General features: G+C 36.9%; 1 protein-coding gene across 1 annotated transcript in view; it reads right to left on the minus strand.

Moving 5' to 3' along the window:
• Positions 1-17,800, minus strand: part of nxph1 (neurexophilin 1) — a 40,009-nt gene extending 22,209 nt beyond the window's left edge. Inside the window, exons 1-2 of the mRNA XM_053638848.1 lie at positions 17,796-17,800; positions 17,633-17,711 (exon numbers count right to left, since the gene is read on the minus strand). Coding sequence (XP_053494823.1) covers positions 17,633-17,711; positions 17,796-17,800 — 84 coding nt within the window. The remainder of the gene's footprint in view (positions 1-17,632; positions 17,712-17,795) is intronic.
• Between the last annotated feature and the right edge of the window lie 9,587 nt (positions 17,801-27,387).

Below are 27,387 nucleotides of genomic sequence, written 5' to 3' on the forward strand. Positions count from 1 at the left end.
TTTTTTCCTCCAAAGCAGGTGTGAGTAACAAAACAATCTTTATATCTAAAGATCAGCATTATGGTTGCCTTATGTAATTTTTGTCATTGTCAAATCTGATTCTTTTTTTTTTTTTTTGTCATTTTCAAAGCAAAAACTATAGAAAAGTTTCCACAGACCTGTTGGGGGTTGGGGGGTGGGGGTGAGGGGGTTGTGGATGAATTAATATTCGCCTCCACACACTGTTTACATCCCACACCGCATACTATCGCAGTCAAACGTGTCAAAATTGCATTACTATAGGAGCCTTACTAATTTACCATACTACTTAGTACTGCGATTTGCAACACGTGCTTTAAATCACCAGCACTCTGAAAACTATTAACTCCTATTGGCATTGTTGCATTGCTGTTTGGTGGCCTACTGAAGACCAAAATTGTGAATAAAACGCTACGATGGCCAACACTGCTGGTACAGAGCTCCAACAGGTCTCATCAACAATGTGTTTAGCATTCAAATGGTTCTAATAAAGGATCTTTTTATCTGCAATAAAGCTGGTGTATATTGTTAAATATAAACTCTAGATCAAACTCGCACAAATGTAATCACTCTGTACTTTACACTAGTACATGTTTTACTCCTTTATTGCAAAACTCTTCAAATTTTCCTTGTTACACAAATAAAATCACAAGCCTTCCAGCTAGAACCTTTAGAAAATGAATGAAATACATTGCACTTATGGTAATGAAATATCAAATAGGACCACAGATTTACTGCTTTAACTTTGTTGAAAGAGGAAAGGTCAGTTTATTGTGGTTGTGGATAGACTTGAGATCATGTGCAATATACCACTGATTGTATATAGTATCACTTGTGGCTTTGAGGGAGTTTAGGCTAAACCAGTGGGATAGTGCTGCAGCGATGCTGACTAGGGGGAATAGAATGTGGTGTGACTAGACATTTGTAACGTGTTTTGTGTACATGTTACATCAGTACAGCAAAAAAAAATATCAAAAGTTAATCACTTTTTTTATTAACTACCCATTTAAAAGTCTGGTAAAAACTGAATGTGGACTGTATATAAATCCAATGAGTTATTAGCTGCAACTAAACTCATTATGCATGTACTCATTATATGCATTATACATGTAAAGATGATATCAAATTATATAAACTATGAATGCATGTGCTAGTTGTTGAACAGCAGCAGAGATACTTACTGAATTCTTGTATAATGAAGTAGCCCTGATAAAAGACACATAGTTTCACTTTTGCAATTTAAGTCCCACTGATGTTTTGCGAGTGAAGACATTCCAAGTGTGGAAGGCTAGCACAGATTTGGGACGGTAAGAGTATCAGAGAAAGATGCTTTGTTGCTCTGCTCAAAAAACTCACAACAGAGCCAGCAATGGCTATTAAACGACTACAAAATAGGTTAAATAAAAACACATATTGCGAGATACAACACAATTTATTTTTGTCAATCTTAAAGCTGCAGACACGTTCTCTGACAGACATTTAAATCGTCCATCTTAGTCGCCATCACGATAGATGGAATACCAGCAATTCCTGATACTATCATCAACTGTCTCAAGGCTAGGTGTGAAGGTACTCAATATATCACCAAAATAATCACACAGATTTATGCTTTTTTTTATTTATAATATTTTATAAATTTATTTTGTTAAATCTATTCAGACTTTGGCCTCCAGCCCTATAAAGTCTACTGCTACTTAACTCTGTATACAAGTTATTATGCAAGACCTTAACATAGCAAAGCTATCCTAAAACAAGGGCTGCACTACTACACTCACTGCTTTGTTGGTACTCTGCCACTGATTTAATTTAAATATTTCTTTCTTTTTTTTTTAGATACTGAATAAAATAAAAAGGGAAGTGAGGCAAACATTTGATTTATCTTAATATCATGCACTTTATTTGAAAAGTCATATCAGTCAGCTCAAGACTAGTCTTGATGAGGCAGAAAAAAATATCTATGAATGTAATTAACCCAGCAAGGTCTTGCATCCCCATGAACTTTTTGGTCAATGTACAATCGCCACCTTAACACACACACACACACACACACACACACACACACACACACACACACACACACACACACACACCAAATGTTATCTTTTATTATTATTTTTTTTTTTATCCTTATAAGAACCCCAGATTAAATGGATCTCCATGAGTGTTGTTCTCTTTATGGCCAGTTCATTTGAGACGTGCGCTCTAACACAGCATGGGAATAATGCATTAGCTGGTTATGAGAAGAAATTCAGATATAATGTAAGTTTACTCTCAACTGTTCAGTTGTATAAAAAAAGAGTGAGATAATTGTAAGTCGCTGTGGATAAGGGCGTCTGCAAAATGCCATAAATGTAAGTTTGCTCCACAGGAAACATATAAAGCACTACAAAATGACCATCAGCTAGTAACTGTTTCACGGCATATTACTTTGATGAAGAGTAGGACTTAATGGGAAACCACTACTGGAAAACAATAGCATGGGAAAAGCAGAAAATGGTACAGTACTAGGATTTTTATTTACAGCTTATGATAAGAACTTTATGATCAGCAGTTCTTAGGTACAAATCTACCGTATCCACATAAGATTGTCCACTGCAACAGGTGTTACTGTTTTTGGGAAATGTAAATATGTAGGTTATTCATGTGGGACCACAACAGCTGTAGGTGAGTCACAAATCCAGCCAGCTCCAAGAAGAACTGCATTTTAGCATTTCTTTATGAGAGGGCAGTGTTCCGTGGAGCATTACTGGGATGTAGGGTCATTTTGTTGACCAGGCTCATAACTTTGCCATTTATGTTCACTTTGAAGCATTCCCTCTGAACTGTGGATCGATTGCGCAATTCCATACATCACATTGTGTGCATGCAGGTTTGCAACATGGTAGGCACTAGGCACATCTGTTAGCTCCACTCAAGTGGCAAATAGCAGAGTTTTTCTGTTTTATATATCAATAACCATAATAACCATTTCCCCAGCATCATGAAAATAGCAACAGGAAGTATCTTTAAACATGAACTATTTGTACATACTGTATGTTTTGAAGTTGTGAGGTGTACCTTATACACTTTAAAAAAAAAAAAAAAAAAAAAAAATTGTAACTAATTGACAGCATTTTCTCCCTATATTATAGAAAACAGGCTTTTATTTAGATGCGAGTCATTTTTTCTGTAAAGTCTATAAACACGCACACACACACACACACACACACACAGTTCATCAAAGCACAATCATGATCAACAATTATTTATGAACAATTAAATTTTAATTTTTTTCACAAAGTAGCTTCAGATGCACTCATAATATGAAAGTTATAAAAATGTTAACTTCATTTCCATGTAAGCTGTGTTTTAGTGCTAGTTTATTATGCTTCATTAAAATTACTTTGCATACTGCTTCATTACAAAGAAATTAATATTAAACAGGCATTCAGACAACATGCATGATTTAATTTGCTATTGTTTGCTCTCTTAAGTATTGTTTTGCATTTCAAATATTTTTCATTATTGTGTGTGTGTATATATACATACATACATGCATATATACATAAACACACACACACACACACACACACACACACACACACACATATATAATTTTTTCATTATCTACCATGGTATTTTTACTCTAACAGTAGCACCTGGCCCTAAAGTAAGCTTTAGAGGCTTTAGAAGTCTAATACCAGAAACTGAGTTTATTTCATAGTTATCAAAAAGTAACTTAAGAATTACTGTAACTATGAAAAGTGATTTGAGATGTGTCAGAAGCTGTAATATATGTGAAATTGTTACTTGTATAGTATACACTATCCTCATGTTTAGTTCTGGTTTGTTGTTTCTTAATGCTTGATACCTGATGCACTGCCATATTTATTATTCAATTCAAAGGTTGATTTACTAGAAAGTTACTATGGAATTTAACAGCAATACCAATGCACTCAGTAGCTAATGTTAAATTTCACACAAAATGACAGAAACAGAATTGAGGTTTCCTATAGACCCCACGTGTTTAACACCAAATGGAGTTATATGAAATTGCAAATGAGTTCATTAGGAAATTTATTAATGTTACACAATGAGTCAAATAAGCAGTCTGTATACATGGATGTTATAAGCTCATGATGTGCATTCATTAAAATCTGACAAAAGTATAGATTAAAAAACAAAAAGACACCTAATCGAATGAGTCTAGCCAAAATGCTCTACATTGATGACATTTATTAAGTAGGAGTGTGGCTATACACAATATTCAATAGGATACAGTGGTGTCTCCATATACTTCAATTTTCAATACAGAAAAATAAGCATTGACTGCATGTGTGTAAGGTTTCCATTTTCAATTTAATAAAATGTTCAAAATTATAAGAAGGCTAATACACTAGTATGTTAGTAACTTGCATTATAGCATTTTGTTTTTGGTTTTTTTAACCACTGTAACCTCTCCAGATTCGAGATAAACAGGAAGTTCATTTTTCAGTTTAAGTTTTTATTACACCTCACCTAATATAAACTGTATCTTATGAAGAATACTCTACTTCATTAAGCAGTCTGTTGCCTGTATTGTTCGCGAGCCTCATCTCAAACAAAACAATACGATATGCTGTATTGTTACACCGCTATTGTTCAGGTGTTTTTATTGCTTCTGCTTTTTGACTTCACACATCCACACTGGCACACGTGTTTAGGAAGAAAAAATTGGAAGTAAAGGGGGATTTCAGAGAGAGGGAGAGAGAGAGAGAGAGAAGGGGTGAAAGTCAGGGGAAGTCATTCTGTTCCAAAACCTTGATTGACATCAGTCTCCACAAATTTAAAGCTTCAGTCAAGAGGGTGAAACTTATCTTGACAATGACTGGCAACTGTCAGTCAAAGTCTTAAATCCTCTTTGTTGGCACGAAGGAAGAAAATCTAGAAATAAATAAGAAATCTTCTAAGCTCAGCCATGAAATGCAATACTGACAACCAAGAAAATAGCATGGGTAGGAATTCTGATTGGACTGTTACCAGTCATGTGTTTACATGCACCTTTGTCCCAATTCTCCAGTAAAATGTAAAAGAATGTAAAAACAGCTTATTGCTTATTTATTGATGGATACAATGGCATGCATTGGTAACATTTATGAGGTCGGTTATATCTGCCCGGTTTTCTTTTCTGGACTAGAAGCATGATTGATTTTAACATAAGTTCACTCTTTTACTGTAACAGTAGCATTTGTACAAGTCTCCCGTTCATTAAACACTTAAAGGGTAATTGGCGTTAAGTGGAGATGTAGCTGAAGCATGCTCTCTAGAATCAACGTTATCCATGTAAAGATTGTCAAAATGCACTGGCGTCTCTTTCAAGCAATATGATACTTATAAATATTTAATTGTAGGCCTGAGTTCAACTAAACTGATGCATTAACTCAAAGCCATTTCTGTTGAGCAAAGGACTACACCAAGTAGCATTTCATTCCAACTGGTTAAGTTATGATGATGATATTGTGCTGTTCTTCTTGGGCATAAGCTCCTGTGTATGCAGGAAGGTTTTAGCTATCGATGATTACCAGTTATAGCTAGCTGTTTCAGGTGCAAGCATAAGCAGCTGTAGTTATCTAACAGAAAATATAATTTATCAAAATGGTTCAACCAAAACTATTGACATATCTGGCTAAGGTATAGAACTGTATCAGTCTAATTATTTTACATAAAATTGGACAATAACTCAGTTTACTACTTGATTTATCTGGGATTAACACGGCATCCAGTCTTCACTGGCACATTTTCAACAGTTTCAACATTTAAACTTGTTTTATTTCCCCTATTTCTGCCATTATTATTTTATTTATTTATTTTTGGCAGTATAGTATTGCAGACACCCTGGTGTTGCTGGATTAGCAGTTGATTTCACTACAAGAGCTACAAGAGCATGTCTACAAGAAGACTGACAGGAAGTACATGAAAAAACAATTGCAGAGTTTGTCCCTGACCTCAGTTTTCCACAGACATATGACACACTGGCTTTGATGAAATTACACACACTCCTGTTATCATGGGTAATTCAAAATCTCACTACCCCTACATCCCCTTCAGTGAGAGAATACCTAAGTAGACAGTATTTGCTTAGGAAGGGCAGCATTTGTTTTCCGGAGATAAAGGCTGCCTTTTGAGCGATAAGTCAGTGTTCCTGTGAGCTACTGACTCTTCCTGCTCTGCAGAGAGGTAAACACAAAGACCTTACAAAAGCTCATTAACAGAATACAGAAGACAAATGTTCAGGCATTTGCAGTTTTGTAATTCATAAAGTACACTTTGGTTTCACAAACTTTCTACAAAACTAACCATTAATTAATATTTCATCAAAACAAAAATGCCAAATGTTCTGCTCGTCCCTTTGGGCGAATTGTTGAAGGTTCTTTGTAAAACAGTACAACATTTTTTTTTTTTTTTTTCCCCCTTATCAGCAAGGGTTTCCCAGTAGACACTTTTTAGGAAGCAAAGAAACCTTGAATACTCAAATGACCTTTATGTGTAGCAGAAAGCATAAAAATGATCTTACACTAGGTATGTTTTTATGCTGTCATTTTTGTAGGTTACTATAAAGTATACGCAAAAGGAGTTCAGTAATATTTTTCCATAGAACAGCCAGTTTTAGACCTCCTCAGATGAAATGGGGAAATTTATTATCCCTTTTGGCCTTGTATTGCGCACAGGTCGCATATGAATCATGAACTAATGTTCATTTTCATGCATCATATCATGCATCATTTTCTTCAGTCTCTACTTGATATTAAAAGTATATTATATCTGCCTATAATGCCCACGTATAAGAGTTCCAAAATAAAGCAACAACTGAAAAACAAATCTATGTAGGGCTAATTAGTTCACCAACTTTAGGTTTATTTGCATTAATTAGCTGATTAATGCTAACTAATCAGATAGTATAGCAATATGTTCATTTTTGTTATGCAATGTTTGTTTATGTTTCACAAAACAGTAGCAAGCTACAAACCAATGACATAAAATAAAGCTCTTGTTGACTGATTGTGAATGCCAGGTTTATTTTTGTTAGCGAATTAGCAAACTAGCATTAGATACATATTGGGTGGGTTGATATTCAAGTCCCTGTGATTGTATAGATATTTGTAGTTTTACAGTCTTTCTGTAGTGTACTGTATGTACTGTAGTATACATGTTTCATGTGTCTCATGTCTCATGTAATCTGCAGCTCCAAATACGCACTTGAAGGTTATCCAGACTATAAAACAAATCTATATAGTCTATCATTTGTCCTTATATGGACAAACCCCAAGTGTTCGTAGAAACTATATATAAATACAAGTGTTCCAGAAGCTTCTTCCAACTCCTTCTTCCATATTCCACATACAGCTACATATGCAATTACTGGGCCTCATTTATCAATCTTTTGTTTAAATTAAAATTCCCACCAGTTTTATAAAAGTTAAAAAAAGTTTACAAATTTCCTTCATACTCACATGATGCATATGTTGATAAATGTGAAACACTCTTAAATTATCATCATGTTCATGGCACATTTACGATTAGTGACACCTACAAAACTCCATGAAAGGCAAAGTACACAAATAGCTGAAAAAGAACAAAATGATGACTAAATGACGAAAGAGCACCACCAGAACACGGTTTGTGCTAAACACGCTAAATCTTCCATTACTGCAGCTCAGCAACAGATACACACTAACGCTTTGTCTTTTTATATGACGACCTATAGTATCTTTTATCCTAATTGAATAGCTAGACTTAACTGTCTGCATTTACAGACTAGTTTTGGATTTCTTTCTTTCTAGTCATTTCAATTTTCACATTGAAATGTATACGTGATTTATTCTTGATAATGTATTCTATATATAAAACTGCTTTACCCTAGTATACAATTATACAATTTGTAGCCTATCAATCAGGATTCACATCGAGTCTAATATGTACATTTATACAGTAGGGTACAAACCTTTTCACAAACTACCATTAACAGCTTTCTTGTGTAAATCCTCTTGCAAGCAATTTTGCAAATAAATTTATTTGTATCCAGATTCATAAATCCAAACTATAGTGTCTGCACCAAATCCACTGATTCTCTGATGGTCTCCATTGGTGTAACTTGGAAATCTACAATTGGCGTAACCATGAAATGCTGGGGACATGTTCTGGCCACTTATCGATATGTCTGATTTTGACCCCATTAAACATCTAATAGTTAAAAGCTGATCTAAATGCTTTTGAAAAAAATGAAGCTGCCATTCATTTCTATTAAAACAAATAAAATTGTGATATTGTGGCTGTAAAGTGATGTCTATACTAGCTGTATCTGTCATTTTAATAGCCAATTTAATCAGCTCATGGGATTTTTCCGTCAGTTGGCTCCCACTGAAACGTTATGCATGTGATGGAAACTGTACCACCAAATAAATTTAAAAAGCATTAATCATTCTGTGATTGCAGGTGGTGGTTAATAAGCTGTCATGGTTGGAAACATTGGTAATGGAAGCAGTTTTGTCCCCAGCACTTTTTACAACAAAAGTCCATCATATCAAGCCTACATCAAACATTTTCTGTTCATGTTCTTCTGGAGGATTAATGAGAAAGTATAGATCAGTGGTCACCAACCCTCTTCTTGGAGATCTGCCTTCCTGAAGACTTTAGCTCCAACCATAATCATGCCTACCTGACCATCTCATCACTGCCTTAAGAGGTCATTGATCAACTAATACAGATGGGTTAGATTTTGATTGGATATGAAACCGGCAGGAAGGTAGATCTCAAGGAAGAGTGTTGGTGACCACTGCTATAGATAATCCTCATCATGGTGGTGTTATTAATAATGTCTGTTTTTCAGATCAGGACTTTCACTCTAAGTTATAGTTCCAGTTCAGTTCTGTATCTACATTAAGGTGAGACATAAATATTCATCGACAGTGCTGTGTGATTATCCCCGCAGTCCCAGTCAAACTTTCAACTCAATTTCCAACTGGAAATGTATAACCCTTAAGCTAATAAAACATGCTTGGATGAATATGTACTGAAGATTTTAAATATTGATTCGGCCCTATTCTCTCTCTCTCCAGCTTGAGTCACAATACAAGCCTTATTGCTCAGTTCTTCCATTAACAAGAATAGTCCTCTTTTGTGAAATGTCCCATATGCGTACATTTTGAAGTTGATAACATCATGTAGATAAACCACATGCGTCATGAACACCAACAAAGCATAATGTAATATTTGAGTCACAATCCATCACTGCAGTTGCAATAAAGTAAACAAACCAGAACTACAGCCAGGTGATTTGCATAATCTGAATGGGAAAGCCCAGAAAACTGACCTAAGTACCCGCATAACCCAATTCTGAATACCAGTAACTTTCCCCGTGTAAATAATGACGTATTTAGGCTTATTTCACGTGTAGGGCAATGCCCAGATGATATACATGAGGTGGGCTATGCTTAATATATACATTGTTTTAAAAGAGGTAAAATTATTTATTACATGTCGATCTTACTGAAGTAGCTTAGTGGTAGAGGTGGGCGTGGTTTAATTACATCAGCGCAGAATGTGGCAGACACAGCATTCGAGTGAAAGCTTGATACATTGATAAGCTTGTGACAGAACATTGATATTCATCATATAGAAGGTGCTGCAAGTTGTGTGTGAATTGAATGTTGTTTTTCTTCTGTGAAACTGGGTTGATAAGGACATGTGTAGGCTAGGATATCTAGGAAAAAAGGCTAGGAAAAAATGATGAATTCTTTACATGAGTAATAAAAGAATAGGCTAGGGATAGGGTCTTATTACAGTATATTCCAGATGTAAATCTACTCTCCTAATAACAATAAAACATTCTGTGCTTTTTTTTATTTAAACAGCTCCTGTTCTTATACACTTGGACAAACTTGGCATAGAAAATGAATGTCGTTCAGCCTGAATAAGCGACAGCAGACATTTGTCCAAACATGGAGTAATCCATCACTGCTGTTGTCTGACTGATGTTTACGGCTCTGATATTTCGCTCTCATCTCTCCCGTTCCAGCCTCTTACACACACACAGGGAAGTTTTGAGTCTCAGCAGTGTCTCTGGTATTGAGCGAGCTTGTGCTGATGTTCAGGTTTCCACAACAATGACAATACAGTGCTGAATGTTACAAGATATTGTAGAACTGATTATATGATGACATGCTTCTTATTCAAGAAATAAAGATTGCTCTTTTCTCGCAGTCATCATGTCCTTACTGGTTTTTTTGTTTTTTTTTTTAACATCCTGAAGTGAGATGAAGGAGTGCTGCTATATATAGCGAGGATGGAAAAATTTGCCCATCGAGAGCTAGTTTGGGGTGGTGTAGTGTGATCTCCCACATCCTCTGCTGTTCACTGGTTCAAGTGCACTCATACCTCTGACCTGTGAGTGTGATTGAAATTCAGGAGAAGAGTCGAGCAGAGACTGCGGCCATTAATCAGCCTGGACTTGTCTTGCCTTCTTGCAATGAAGCTTCCTGGATTTCTACCTCTATCTATCTACCTCTGTGTGTGTGTGTGTGCTGGGGGGGGTGATATTGATACGACTGATTATGAGGGATGCACAAGAGTCAGACTCTGGTTTGGTAAATCAAGCGGAATGCTACATTCTTCAGAAAATAAAATGAGAATAGTCGATTTAAGAAATAATTCTTAATGCATCAGCCAATTATAATAGTGAATTTGTTCCAAAATACGCACATGATGCAATATTAGCACATCTTCTGAAAAGCATGCATAGCGGATGTGTTTAAAATTCCCAAAACTGGTGATGCATGAGTTTAGCTGGGAAGTTCTCGTATCCACCAGACAGCACTGACCTCACGTCTTTTTACGAATTATTACACCAGATTCAGCACAATAGATTTTTCTACAAAAAGGACAATGAACTCTTCAATGCCATGCTGGAATTTCTTCAAGCGTGGAATTGAAATAAATGGTGGAACGATGAGAAGAGTGACTGAATTAATGACTGATATGCGAGCTTGGTTTTATGAAACAATGTTTCAGAAGTAATTGAATGTCCCATCTATAATGACACAGCATAGATGAAGAACAATAAAAGCTTAAGCCTCGTACATGCCGCTCAGTCACTAGTTCGTAAAGACGAATTAAGTTGAAAGCAGTTAGGATTTTTAGAGAGCAGTGTGTGTAGGGGTCATGCTGGAGATGTGGACTGTGTACTGTTTACTGACTGAACTGCAGGGAACAGTGACATGTTAAACATTACTGTACATCTGTCTCCTCTCATACACATCTACACCATTGTGTAAACTTTTTTTTTTTTCTATAATTGATCCTACTCTAAATCTATGGCTAACTCTCGTCTTACCACTAGACTGTATTTACTAATTACACACACATACACACACATACACACACACACACACACACACACACACACACACACACACACACACACACACACACACCTTTCACATCTTTTACATCTATGACCCTTAAACTAATTCTAGAGTCGACATATGTACGTGTTTAAACTATTTAATCCTAGACCTAATCATAATCCCTAACCTAAATCAGATTCTAAATCTAAATTTAAAGCTTTCATTTTCAAACACACACATACACACTTCTGGATGATTGCATCCATTTGACATGTGATCAGAAGTTTTTCAGTTCGTACAGGATTTTGCAGAGTTTTTTTTTTTTTTTTTTGTGAACGTTGTGGCCAAAGATGCTTAATTTTGTTACTGTGTTTTTTCAAAATTTGCGATGGAACTTCATAAAGTTTTTTGTGCGGAAAACGACTCGAATTGGCGAAACTGCAGTTGCACGAAATTGTTTTGCACGGTATTTCGCCGTGATGTTTGTTGGTAAATGAGACCTTTTAGCTGAACTCATGTTCGACGCACGTGAATGGCTGAATGCACGTTGTGATGACGTCACGTGACTCGTCCTGGCCCGAATCTGTGGAAAATGACAACTCCTCCGAATATTGCGAAGTTGGCTTGATTTTGCGTGAATTTCTGTGATCGCAAAATCCTGGAGGGACTGAATCACTTTCCATGTGATTATGTAATATACAATATGTGATCACAGGAAAACGTGTAAACGTGCACTGCAGTATGCTATGTCCTGAAAATGTCTATGTGATTTTACTAAGCACGTGACGTCATATGAAAGATACGCTATGCAATCACATGGTAAGAAAAACCAATGTGAAAAATGAAACCACATGGCATAGATGTGAAAATCATTTGAATGAATCATTTGAAAACTTAATATGATAATAAGTTAATCATTTGAGAAAATATATCATCAATATATCATCAGACTAGATTGATAGAGAATAGATGGATTAAAAATAAAGGAAAATAAAGGAACCATTTTTAAGAAAGAAAGAAAAAACAAACACATGAAAATAAATAATAAATCCACATTTTCAAGTAAATTTATCATATGAATAATGTGATGTTCATATGACTTACGTGCATGGAACACACCTCAAACACAGTTAACTTACACTGAGTTGCCTGATTATTAATAGATCATGTAAGCGTAACTAAACTCAGTGTACAAGCCATCAGCATACTACACTGTGTGCACGTCTGTGTGTGCGTAGCGTATGTATGTTACCCATATGTTATAGTTATGCTTGGCCTGAGATAGACATTTACATTAACGAAATTTGGCAGACACCCTTATCCAGAGCGACTTACATTTATATATCTGAGCAGTTGAGGGTTAAGGGCCTTGCTCACGGGTCTAACAGTGGCAGCTTGGCAGCGCTGGGGTTTGAACTCACAACCTTCCAAACAGTAGCACAACGTCTTAACCACTGAGCTACTGCTGCCCCGACGACCACGAATGCTCTCTTAATGCTACTTTGATGATGAGGCAGCACCGCTGATGATGTCATTACTTCACTGGAGGTGCATTAACATCATGCAAATGTCCTTAACCTCAACACAGACCTCTGATCAGTGGACTGTGGAATGAAGATAGTGCGCGTGTTTGTGTGTGTGTGTGTGTGTGTGTACTCGCCAGTGTTTGAAGACAGCTTATGTCATTCTACACAGAGATTAAACATGCCTCTGCTCTTCCTTCTTCCGCCATCTTACTTGTACACACTCCTCCCTAAATCTCTGTGTCAATTCGGAGCTTAATGTCAATCAGACTTAGTGTGTGTGTGTGTGTGTGTGTGTGTGTATGTGTGTGTGTGTGTGTGTGTGACAAATATGAAATGAAAAGTTTGAAATATACAGACTAATATTTGACAACTTGATGGTTCTGTCGTCATCATTTTTGGGATATAAATATAAATAGGACAAGTCGAAAGAGTGGAAATAGGGAAAAAAATGGACAAACTGGTAGTTTATAGTGTATACAGTGTGTACGATATCTGCTAAACAATTACATCCATAAACTGCTGTTATATTGTTTAGAATTAGTTGATAGGCTGGCTGATGATAGACGGTGTGTCGAGTGTAGAGGTGGGGCGATACGATTAAAATATCATATCAAGATTCTTCAAGGCATTTCTACAATACACGATATGCATCACGATATACACTGTATGTTCACTAACTGTTCATTAATTGCTCGCTAACCGTCAGTGAAAACAAAAAAGTTACAAATAATAATACATTTGTTTATTATTATGAATAAACAGATTTAGATTCAATGTGTTTGTATTTTTTTTATATTTTAAATAAATATATAAATAAAGTTATTATAAATATTATAGAAATAATAGACTGATACATAAATAGACATTTAAATAAATGTGTATGACATTTAACACTGAAAAGTTTTTATTTTATTGTATTGTATTATTGTACATTATGAAAGATTAAGTACAGCTGCTTCCAATCAGATTGTAATTCTTTAAAAAAAAAACAAAAAAACAAAAACAACAACTTCAACTACAAGGAAAGTGTATTTTGATATAGTTGATCATTGTCATATTGGCCAGCCCTGGTGTCTAAAGTGGACTATCCTTCCTGGACTCAAATATTTCTTCAACTGAGCTTACATTAAAACGCTAGTATTATATTTTAAAGCATATGCTTAACAATCTTTATTTACCTCAGATATTTTCTTGGTTATCATTTTTCATTTTAAACAAAATGAGAATATATATTTTGACCTTTTTTTTTCAACGTCACTGACATTGACTACCGTCTGTTTCTACATTTACTGAAATACAAATTGATGGATTTCAATATTTTGTTGTTGGCTTTCTAACTTTATATTACATTTATAACTAAAAATTATTATTATTATATATTAGCATCATGAGTCAGTCCTTCATATTGACATTTCACAGCATGAAAGACTTAATAGAAGTAAATACTGGTGGCTGTAATTAATATATTCTTCCCTAAAGAGTGATTTGTCGTTTCTTCTTAACCGCAGCAGTGTGAGTTCTATGAGGAAATGTGTGTGTGTGTGTGGGTGTGTGTGTAGTCGGATAAGTGCTTGAACTTTCTGAAGCACGCAGCAGGTTTAATGGACAAAAGGCTGAGCGGTTTTACTTGAACAAGTCATTTCACACCTGCTTGGCCTTGCATTAGGCTCGAGTGGGTTAGCGCACAGTTCGGCCGCCGAGTTTCCGATGGAGGCTTAAGTGGAGTGGAACTAGTCAGCTAAGCGGCACCTCCAAACACCCGCAGCGCTCCGAGGAGCACGAAGCACGACTCTAGGATTTTCACTTTTCCTGGGGTAAGAAATGCAGTGTGACTCTGTTGACATGCTGTGCTCGTGTCTGGACAGATTTTATGATGCTGTTTGTGATCATGTGACCGTGTCCAGTGCCTGCACTGTCTTGTAGGCTGCTTCAACTGATATTAATGCTCAGCTCTGATTTACAGTAGTCAAAATCCATTTAACTAAATCACAAGCCAGGGCAATCCTCTTAGTTATATCTGGAATTTCAGTGCTGTCAGGTTGTCTTAATAACTTCATGTAGTTGTGCAAGTGCTTTATACTGCGTGTGTGAGTGTGTGTGAGTGTGTGAGTGTGAATATGACATACATGCTATGATGTAATGCACCCACCCTTTGCTCTACATGCCACCTTTACATTGTAGCCTGTATGCACTCACACACACCCACAATGTGAAAGATTTATACATAAACATACACACACACATAAACCCAACACGTTGCTGAATTTCATGTGTTATATCAAAGAAACCTTATTTGTATCCCGTTATTTCTCCTACTCCTGCAAACATCAATTCAAACCAACAAGGTCAAGTCCAATATTCATAAATCTGACACTTACACTATCGTATGTTAAGAAAAACATGCCTGTGTATTGTATGGGGCATGGATACTCCAGGATTCACGGTGCGTTAATTAGACTTTGCAGTAAAACCATTGTGGCGCAGTTTTTTTGTTTTTTTCCAACAATGGTGTCTGACTATGAATGGAGTAGCCCATGAAATCAATGAACGATTTTAAGGCTATGCCAAAGAACATGCACTCATCTTCATTAGGCTATTAAATACATTGGTACACAACCATTGTCTGCTGTCTGTGAAAATGTTGATATTATATATATATATATATATATATATATATAATTTCCTGTCTATATATATATATATATATATATATATATATATATATATATATATATATATATATATATATAGACAGGAAATAAGAGCGTAAATGATTAGACTTATTTATAGGGTTAGGTGAAAACTGGTGAAAGAAAAGAAAAGAGCTGACCGGCGCGGGGTTTTAACGGAACTGTCCGTGGTGCTGAAATCCGTCTTTCGGAACTCGGAAATCCGTCTGTCTTTACCTCTAAACGTGTATTTGATCTATTTCTAAGTATAAATTCTACATTTATCATACACATGAATCAAAATATGTTCGTCAATGTAGTTCAGGTCCCCTTTTTTGTCTGCTTCATGTTACCATAGTCAGATAAAACCTGGAAATGTGTAAACATACATAAACACGTATAAACAGGTAGGACATTGTAAAATTACAGTTTTGGAAAACTGTACACATTTAAGTAGTATTATTTAGTAGAATACTCATTTAAATATATATATATATATATATATATATATATATATATATATATATATATATATATATATATATATATATATAACATTTTATTTAATCTCAAAGAAAGAAAGAAAGAAAGAAAGAAATCCCCCTCCCTCTTCTTCTTCTTCTTCTTCTTCTTCTTATTATTATTATTATTACGATTCTATCAAATTACTCATTTTACCTTCCAAAAAAAAAAAAATCCCTGAAATCTCCGCTTCTGCAACCGACCACATTGTTAAAACTGAGCATATATGAGTATCCCTTTTGTCTTTTATCTCTGGACATAAAATGAAAATAAATAAAATAAAAGACAAGAACATGTCAAATAAAGCAGACCTCTGGCATGCATGTGGTTCCCTTTCATTAGGTCACTTCAACATGTTTTATAGAATTAATCAAATAAACAGTTTAGTGCATTATTAACAGACGATGTACAGGTTTATTGTAAGCTCGGGTAAAATTACTTTGCACGCTTCTTCTACTTGGAATAAAAGTGTGAATGCAGCACGCGTAACGTGTTCAGAAAAGCTCGTGCACTGCATGCCAAACAACTTTTCCTAAACCTGTGTGTGTGTGTGTGTGTGTGTGTGTGTGTGTGTGTGTGTGTGTGTGTGTGTTTCATCGAAAGCGCAAATTCAAACGCAAAACTTGATCATTAAAAAATAAATAAATAAATAAGAAGAGCTGCACAGAACCTCGTGGGAAAGTTTGTTGATTATTTTGAGAGCGTAAACTGTGCGCGCGCGTATGCGTTTAAAATATGCGTCTCACGTCAAATATCAACATTAAATAACATTCTAGGTAAATTATGATGAATGATCCCGTCTTTGTTTAATCTAAAGGGCAAATCTAACAGCAATATTGTGAAAGATGAACACTTCGGACGAGGAATGATGAAGCACATTAGAAAGGTTTTTCAAATGCGTATCACTTTTATATATGTTGTGATAAACGGTGTTAGGTTTGTGGATTTGCTGTGATTCATACAGTCACTAAATCACCGAAACACGCTCGGCAGCCCAAAGACATGCAGCACACTGCTGAGTTTCCGCTTATTGTGGCGCCACCTTGTGGCTAAACCCGAGAATATCACACTGTTAACACGGTTAAAATCAGGGGTTTTTAGCCTGTAAATTCGTACTACTACTACTACTACTACTACTACTACAACCATTACTACTACTACTACTACTAATAATAATAATAATAATAATAATAATAATAATAATAATGATGATGATGAAGATGAGAAGGGCAGCAGTTTCTATAGGTAAAGTGTTGGATTTGTAAAATATTCTGGAAAAGTCGTTCTGGCTACAACAAAAAGTTGTGTTAATGTGTTGTGCATAGTTTGCATGATGATCTGTGCATGATCATTTGAGGAAACGCACCATAAAAAAAGTATAAAAGTAGAAACGACAAAATCTCCCCGCTTGCATTTAGACGAAGTTGAGTTCGATCTCAGAGGTAAAACAAAGTCTATAGGAAATAAAGAGATAACGTACGTTACAGAGAGAGGGAGAGAGAGAGAGAGAGAGAGAGAGAGAGGTGCACTTCCTTACCAGACACAGCGCCGGTGTGAGGAGAAAGACGGCGCACCAGCACGCAGCCCGCATCCTCTTTCCCGATCTCAAACTTCCGCTAATTTCCCTTCAGCCTTTTCTTCGTCTCCGAGGAACATAGATCCACCCGGTATCCGCGTTACGCACCGGTTAAGACGCAGACGCCATGATGGACCCCATAACCACGAGGGAAAGACGGATGTGCAGTTAGCGGCTTGGAGGGCGCGTGCGGCAGAGGAACGCTTACACGGGCGTTAATCCGTACGGATGGTGAAGCGCGCTCATATTTATGTGCGCACTGGAGAGTGAAGGTTTCGGTGTGGAGGAGTTACCTCTGTGCGTGCGAGTGTGCGCGTGTGCGGGAGCGAGACAGTGAAGTCGAGGTGCTCGTATAGCGACACAGCGCTCCACGACTCTCTCTCTCTCTCTCTCTCTCTCTCTCTCTCTCTCTCTGAAGCTCTTTTTTTTTTGCGCGCTAGTCAGCGCGAGGCTTTTATATCGCGCGCTCTGGCACGCGCTCCCTCCCACTGGAAACTCGGCGTGTCACTGCTCTGTCCAGCGCTTCCATTCCTGCCTCCTGATAACTTGTGTTTTTTTTTTCTAAATGTGTGAAATAAATCACAAAAACAACAAACTGACAAAAAATATGTACTTTCTATACAATTATTGTATAGACTAATTGTTACCAAATAAGGTAAACGCGTCGTTATTGGTGGTGGTGGTGGGGGGCGTGTCTATGCGACCATGGTAACGGCTCTCACCCGGAAGGACGCTGCTCATATTTCAGCATATTTCTCACTTTCACTCCATTTCTTGTCTACCTGTATCTGTTTTTCTCACGTTATCTATTACTTTTTCATTTCCCTCGTTTTTTCCCTTTGCTTCTCTCTTTATTTATTTTTCCTAAATGATATTGGTTTAGTTTAGAGGAGTGTCCTGCTCTTTTTAACCTAAAATACTTTTCCTCACGTGAGCAAATTACATTTATCACATGTATAACATCTGTAACAGTTACTTCCAATCATCTTCACTAGTCGTTCCTCGCTGTTTCAAAGTCTCAGCAGATCTGGAGCCAAGAACACTGTGCATGAGGCAGGAATACAGGACACCATTCCATCACACACACACACACGCACACACACACACACACACACACACACACACACACCCCTAGGGGCAATTTATGGGCAATTTACCTATGGGCAAAATGTAATATGGAGGAAACCCACATGAACATGGACAGAACCTCCAGAAAGACAGGATCAGGCTGGAGCTGTGAGATCAAACAATGCTATGTAACAGTTTTAACAAACTACTATTTAAAAAATGCAAAGAATAAGTTTGGTGGCTTACTGTTTAGCATATTTGTCTCACACCTTTGCAGTTTGGGGGCTCGATTACTGCCTACGCGCTATGTGTGTGGAGTTTGCATGTTCTCCCCATGCTTCGGAGGTTTCCTCCGGGTACTCCGGTTTCCTCCCCCAGTCCAAAGACACTCGTTGTAGGCTGATTACCATTTCCAAATTGTCTGTAGTGTTTGAATGTGCCCTGCGATGGGTTGGCACCCTGTCCAGTGTGTCCCCCACCTTGTGCCCCGAGTTCTTTGGGATAGGCTCCAGGCTCCCCATGACCCTGTGTAGGAAAAGCATTAAAGAAAATGGATGGATGAATGGATGGAAGTTTGAGCTCCACTGAAACTTAACCTGACTACCTTAAACATATAGTTGACCAAGATCACTGGTAAATTCATTAGATTCAATTTTATTGGTGTAGTGATTTTAACAATAGCTTTTTTACTGAATTCCAGATGTAGATTTAGATCCCTAATGAGCAAGATATAGCTGAGAGTGGCAAGGAAAAACTCCCTGAGAAACCATGAGCAAGAAACCTTGAGAGGAGCCAGACGTAAAAGGAAACCTCTTCAGAGTGATGCCACCAGATGAGATTATAAATCATTCCACTCCTACATTGTATACTGTAAAGACAAACAGTATTTAGTGTGTTGAAAGGATGTTCAGGATGAGCATATTATGAATAAGAGTCCTGGGATGAGCAAAGAACAGTCTTTATGATTACAAACCGTTTACACTGCTCTTATGCTAATTAACGATATTCAGATATGTAACAGAGCCTATAGAAAAGTATAAATAATTTGGATGTTTGTATGCCTTATGTTCCCAAACTATACATTTAAACGTTAACCTATCAGTTCAGAATATAACTAAAAAGTTCAGCATATGCTGAGTCTGTGTTCTTGTTTAGCCATGATAGATTGGCGTTCCCCTGACGGGCTTAGTTGTTAAGAAGGAGAAAAGTACGAGTGAGCAGAGAGGTCAGGAGAAAAGACACCACAGGTCTGCCTTCATAAATCTGCAGTGGTCTCGTTGCTACTGCATCGGCACAGCCCGAGCATGTCACTATAACTCAGGCGGTGGGCTGATGGGATGCGGTTGTGAATGGCTCCGGTAGCCTTCACAGTCCCAGCATGGAGCGATAGGGCCTGCAGGGATTAATCACCGGCCCAGATTCACTGCTCAACCCTGGGGTTCATGTAAACTGACCATTTTTTTTTTTTTTTTTGGAGGATACAGCCTGGATTCAGTGCATATGTTGTCATAAGATCTTTGCTTCACTTAAACCAAACAGTTTAGAGAAGACAAAAAAAAATACTGTACGGGAAATCGAATACATATTCGTGAATCTAATTTATTCAGTTGGAAGAAGGTTTCATCCAAACTTAAACTAAGAAATATAACATCATTTGTTCTGGTCGTCTTGTGCTAGCAGCTTTCCGATCGCTAACACACCACATTAACCACTGAAAGAGTAAACAGAAAAACGCACACACACACACACACACACACACACACACACACACACACACACACCAAGTCTGCATTTTGTATTCTGTACTTAGTGTACTCTCCATTTATTTCCAATTGTATTCTGAATCTTATCTCTGCTAAATAATAACCCATGACCTGTGAGAGAGAAGCAGAAATAAAATTAAAAATAAGTAAATAAAGTTCTTGAAGTTTTCATGCCACATTCTGTCATGTTTTAGAGTGGCTTAAAATACAGAGATACTAAAAAACTCTATATCTTTGTAATACCTTTTTGTATTACTTCATGCAATCTATTCCTAGTTATAGAAATCTCATGGCTAAATAATAATTCTCGGTATTGAGAAGGGAATGATGCCTGTGAGTGGATCCATGAGAGGACACCTGCATGCAAAATGACTTATTTCCTTTTTTTCTATTCCTTTTCTTTTCCTTCCACTTTCTTTTCTGCTTCTTTTCTAAAGCACAGGCTGCCTGCTACTCTACCACAAAGTGCACAGTGCGTGGTATTAATCATGAGGTCAAGTGGGTCTAATCCACCACGCTGTACCTTTGGCCCACACTCACGCACATTTGCTTCCACTCACTCCATCTAATCTGTGACAAAAGCACAGGAGATTACAGGGTGCAGACTTCCACTTCCTAATAGCTCTGTAGAAGAGAAATGACAGATAAAGACGACCGGAGCAGCTGAGCGGTGCGCTGGCATGACGCTGCTCAGCTGCCATGGCTCGATGCCCAGTTGTTTAGGCAGATGTTGACCAAGTAGGGGTGCAAACTCTGAATGCGTCATGATACTTAGGTTTTCAATTAGATGCATATTGGGCTGTGTGTCAGGCAGCGATGCAACATTGAAATACACAGACACAAAACAGTAAAGAATAAAGAGAAATGGTTGAAAGGTCAGATCGAGTAGTGTGTGTGAAAGATATTTGCAGAGAGGTGCCAGGTTTGGTGTGAGACAGTGGATACTGGCAGCACGGCTCATCTGGGTGTGAAAGCGGCCCCTGAAGGCACTGACAAATGTGGGTGCTGAGCAGCGGTCGCAGGATGCAGCTGGCGTGTATCAAGTGCTTCCACATGGCAATTAGACTGATGGCGAGTCTCACAGACACTGCCTGGGTGATAAGTGCTCAACAATGTCCAGAGCATCTGCAGCACCAAGCACCATGGAGCTCAGAACACGCAGAATTACTGCTGCATGTAGCCTATGTGAATGTCAGAATGTTCTCTCTCTTACATTTATGCCTTTACAGGAAGTCTCTCTAATCAATGTATATTACAAAATGCTTCTAAATGATTTATGTAATGGATCAAAAAAGGCTTTCTTGAATTTTTTTTTCTTTCTTTCTTTCTTTCTTTCTTTCTTTCTTTCTTTTAAAACTAACATCCAGTAACACCCCTGTTACCAAGTGTACTTCACACTTGGCCACAATTTATTTAATTTATCCTGTGAGAAGTGGGGATATCATGTGAGAAGACATCTGAAACATAAATCTTACCATGAAAGAGCATATACAGTAAGTACAGGGTGTCCCAAAAGTATCCATACATAAGGGAAATTAACATTTTTTTAGCAAAATGTCCTCCAAAAATTTTCATACTTAGTATATGTTATTTTCTGATAGCCTTGAAGAACGCCTTTGACAAAAGAAGAACGTATTGAAATCGTTCTCATGACAGGAAACATGGTGAGCACATCACACAAACACACGACACTGTCGCCAAACTTATTAACAAATTCAAAAAGACAGGAAGTGTTGCGGACCGACCGAGAAGTGGACGTCTACGAACATCCACTGACGAAGGCACAACCGACGTGGTGCTGGCAAACATAGTCCCTTATGTATGGAGACTTTGGGGACACCCTGTATATACTAATTAAATATAAACAAATGTATGTATTATTTTCATTATAAAACTGACCTATGAAATGAGATGAACTCTTTTTAAGTATTCATTTATAGAAATTATTTATATCTATAACTATCTACCCACAGAATAAGACAATTTAGCCTAGAAACAGGCTTAATAATGATCTATTTCCTTAATGTTCATCATATAATGAAAAATAGTAAACAGATTTGCCCGTGTTCATTGTTTTCACTTGTGCAGACTGCAATTATTTGTAGTGAAGGCAAAAAATCAAACTTAGTACGTCATAAGAATATCATAAGGCAACATACTGTAATATAGTCTGAAAAGGACCAAAAGCAAAAAATTCAGAGCCACCTCACCATCACGCTCTCCAGATTATATCTAAATGAAGCAGTGTATGATTTCTGAATGCATATAACAAGAGAAAGTGGCAGTTTGGGAGAGTTTGTGCCCACTCAGAATCAGATTCATGTTCTTGGCTGACAGGAATGGAGCCTGATGTGATCTTTTGCTGTTGTAGACTATCTGCAACATGCTGTGCATTTGAAGTTGCTTTTCTGCTCACCACGGTTGTAAAGAGTGGTCATTTGAATTATCGTAGACTTCCTGTTAGCTCGGACAAGTCTGGTCATACTCATCTGACCTCACTCTTCAACATGGCATTTCCACCTGTAGAACTGCTGTTGGATGTTTTTTTTTTATATATATATTTCACATCATTCTGTGTAAACTCTAGAGACTGCTGTGGATGAAATCCCCAGGAGATCAGCAGTTTCTGAAAGACACAAACCAGCCCGTCTGATACCAACAACTATGTCACAGTCAAAGTCACTGCGATAACAATTTCCCCATTCTGAGGTTTGATGTGAACATTAACTGAAGGGCTGTACATTTGGGATGTAGTCTACATCACTTACGCCAGCTAACTCTCTCACGTCATATGTGTTTCCTGATGTATACTCTTTCTTCAAACCTGTTTCTTTTTTTTTTTTTCCTTAAAGCTCTCCATTTTTTTTATTTAGGTGTGGAGCCATTATTAGCTTTTTTTTTTTTTTTCCATTTCATAGGTCCTCTAAGTGCACAGCACAACAGCACTGAAGTGCACTCTCATCAGGCATGTATGCAAACTGGAAAAAAGGGGAAAAAAGCACTTGTCCTGAATATTTTTAATTAAAGACACCTTCCTGGTGCTTCAGTGTAGAGCTCTTGCGCAAACCTCATGATCCTATCTAACTCAACTTAGAACTAATACTGTGGAATTTTGGAAAGGTATTGCATAGAAAGGAACTAAATGCACGGTCTAAAAACTGTCCAACCCAATATTATGCTTTACTGTGTGTCATCTGCTTCTCATTTTAAACATGGATTGAACTAAATGGCATATCCTTCTAATCTAATCGACACCGTCTAACCAGTCATAATGGAGAATTCAGCAGCACGGTGTATAATTATCTATAGCACAGCTTAACATTATTGGTGTAATATTTATAATTTTGTTTCTCACAGTAGCTGTATATTTTTATTATTTTACTCTTTTGCTTGACAAAGACCATCAAGGATTTTTTTTTCTCTTTCTTGATCCATGAGCATCATGGCGTTTACAAATCAGATCTCATCTGTAGATGCAGAAGTCTCCCCAAGAGCACTCATCTTAATAGCCTAATAGAGACTGAGCCTCATTGGATTTTATTTATTTATTTACTTTTTAAAAGATTATCCTTTTTAAGTGATTCCCCACTCTCGCTATCGCCGAAGCCAATCCAAAGTCGATCTGATAGTACGGAAACACATCCACTTTCCTGTACCTGAGATCTTCTTGGCTTAATTAAATTTTCTTTCATCTTGATAGCTCAGAGGTTGGGACATTGTCACTTGTGACCTTGCATTGGGACTTAATTGATTAGGTCAGTTTATGGGACTTCCTATCCTTTACTGTGGAATTCAATTGGAATGAGGGGCCAAGAGACATGATTGTGATAATTACTGATTAAATAATGAGAACTGAAGGTTCCCAGAGGCTTGAGGCCGTGATTATAATCATAGGACTATTGTTGCCCAGTTGATTAAGACCAGATTTAGTTTAACTAACTGGAGGACACCCAGTTGCCTTCCAGTTGAATTGAAGTATATTCTAAATTCAATGAGTTATCCATCTACATTTGCCACTTTTGGCTGACCTCTAACCAAACTTATGCTGTTGCAGTTAACAAGGAAATGACAGTTTTATACATGTTTCAATGTATTATATTGATCTGAATTTATTTATTTCAAGTTATATACAGTAAAACTAACTGAATGTATTTTTACCAATCTGTTCTATAAAATATCAAGACATGGCATGACTATTTATGAGCATTAATAACAAAGAGCAGTATTATTAATAAGATTATTCATATTATTATTCATATTATTATTCATATTATTATTATTATTATTATTATTATTATTATTATATTTTATATAATTTATAACAAGCCTTTTACAGCAACAATGCTGAATTTAAGATTCCAATTTGTTATGTTTAATTCTCTGTAACAGCAGCACTGCCAGCTGTAACTCAAATGAAAGATTTATAATAATGTGCTCCACATGATCTAAGCCTAATAAAATGTTTGTTGTTTTTTTTTTAATGCATTGTTATTTAATAAAGAAAATGTATAAACATTGCTATGATGAAGTTTTCTGTAAGTATACATTTATTTAACCTTTATGGAAGGAGTCTCCAGTGTCAGCACATTGTAACAGTCATTGAGTTGGGAACTATGGGAAAGGCACAGGCTTTGTGCTTCTTGGTTTCTCTGTAACATGACAGACTGCAGTTCGTGGTCTTATTTCAAGATAAAATCTTTAAGAGAGAGAGAAAAAGAAAGGTTGGTGTGGGACCTCTTTGTTCAAGGGAACAAAATCAACACTCCTCAATTTTTTTTCTAATTTTTAGACCTCTATAGATGGCTTAAGATTGTAATGAAACAGATAAGCTGAGCAAGGATAAATCAACAATTATAATATAAAACAAACGGGGGGGGGGGGGGGGGGTCATCAAGGTTATCAACATATATCACTTACTAGCATGACCCCAGGTGTCTTTATGTGCTCTTGTTAGTGTAAAGAAGAGACTGATGTGCTGTGCTTTATTTTAATACAGCACCTCTCGTTAGAGATTAATGCTTAAGTAAATAGTCATATACATTACTGTTTCTAATTCAGTATGAAATTAATATGAATTAATATGAAACTACAATAAATAAAACAAACTAACCATCATTTACAGTATAATCTGTCCGCTGTCCTTGTGCCCTGAGATGGATTGACACCCTGTCCACGGTGTACCCTGCCTTGTGCCCAATGCTCCCTAGGATAGGCTCCAGGTTCCCCTGCGACCCTGAAAAGAAGTAAGCGGTAGAAGATGGATGGATGGATGTCCGCTGTCCTCAGCTCTAGTCACTGTCTTGTGCTGCCATCTAATGGACATCACAGTAAATGCTGCATCTGAACATAACCATAATTTTGATGTAAAATGTTGCCCTAGAATAACTACATTTATCTAATGTGTACACAGCAAAAAGCATTGTTCAGCTATGATATTCTGGTATATAATTTGATCAATTAAAAATGTAGATTTTTGTAGATTACTGGTTAGCATGTTTGTCTCACACCTCCAAAGTTGGGGGTTCAAATCCCACCTCCGCCCTATGTGGGTGGAGTTTGCATGTTCTACCTGTGCGCCGGGGTTCTCCTCTGGGTACTCCGGTTTCCTCCCCAAGTCCAAAAACATACTCTGTAGACTGATTTGGCATTTCTAAGTTGTCCGTAGTGTGTGAATGTGTGTACAAATTGGCACCCCATCCAGGGTGTCTTCCTATCTTGTCCACCAAGTTCTCTGGGATAGGCTTCGGGCTCCCCACAACCCCGTGTAAGGTAAGCAGTACAGAAAATGGATGGATTGTAAATTCTTACTCTAAGACATTGAATGCATACTTATCTGAACTACTGCAACAGAATCACGTTGCTTGCGCTAGTGTTTTGAAACCATAGGTGACTGACAAACAGAAAGCTTCATCTGAAAACTGAACTCCTGTTTCACCTGCACAGTGACTGTAACACTGTAAATCAAATCCCATGGCATTTAAACTCTTCTACCGGGGCAAGACCTCTCTCCTCACCTGAAAGGGAGAGAACCATGGCCAGAGAGATGCTAAAGTGGCTTTTATTACGAGCACCTACAAAATAACTGTATATAATGTTAATGATGTAACTTCCTTCTATTATAAGATCACAAAACCTTGCAGAAATTGGAGGTAATCCATTTACATTAGCTACTGAAACTTCAATCTTATTATTCAGTTATTTATCTGAAGGTGTATTAATCAGTAACTACTGCGCATTATTTAGTAACTACAGTGACACTAATATGAAAGGTTTAAAAGTTAGTGACATAAGTCTGAACCCATCTATGTGTCCTGGGCATTTAAACAATTTACTCTACATTAGCAAGTATACAAGATAAAATATTACAACTTTATTCATGAAAAATTCATAATGTGTAATATTATGAGAAAAAAAGTTTGAGAATAAATAAATAATAATAGAATAGAACAGAATAAATATTTTGAGAATAAAGTTGTAGTATTTCGAAAAGTACTACAACAAAATGGTACAGTACATATCAGAACAGCATTCATGTGTTAAAGGGGTCCTATTATGCAAAATTCACTTTTACATGGTGTTTGAACATAACTGTGTGTCGGCAGCGTGTGCACACAACCACATATAACGGTAAAAATCTACCCACTCCTTTTCTTATATTCCCCATAAATCATAAAAATGTGTAAAAATGCATCATTCGTGTTTTCTCTCCAACATGACATCACGTTGGAACAGGCCCCACCCACGACTGGTGATTGACTATCGGCTAAACTTACTATTGTCTGTGATTGTATTCACAGAGACCAGAGCTATATCGTCATTTTTATATTTAACCCGAAAACGCTTACTGTCTGTATAATACATATTAACACTTAAGGACTTAACCAT

The sequence above is a fragment of the Ictalurus furcatus genome, chromosome 12 (assembly GCF_023375685.1).
Source record: "Ictalurus furcatus strain D&B chromosome 12, Billie_1.0, whole genome shotgun sequence".
NCBI classification, from domain to species: domain Eukaryota; kingdom Metazoa; phylum Chordata; class Actinopteri; order Siluriformes; family Ictaluridae; genus Ictalurus; species Ictalurus furcatus.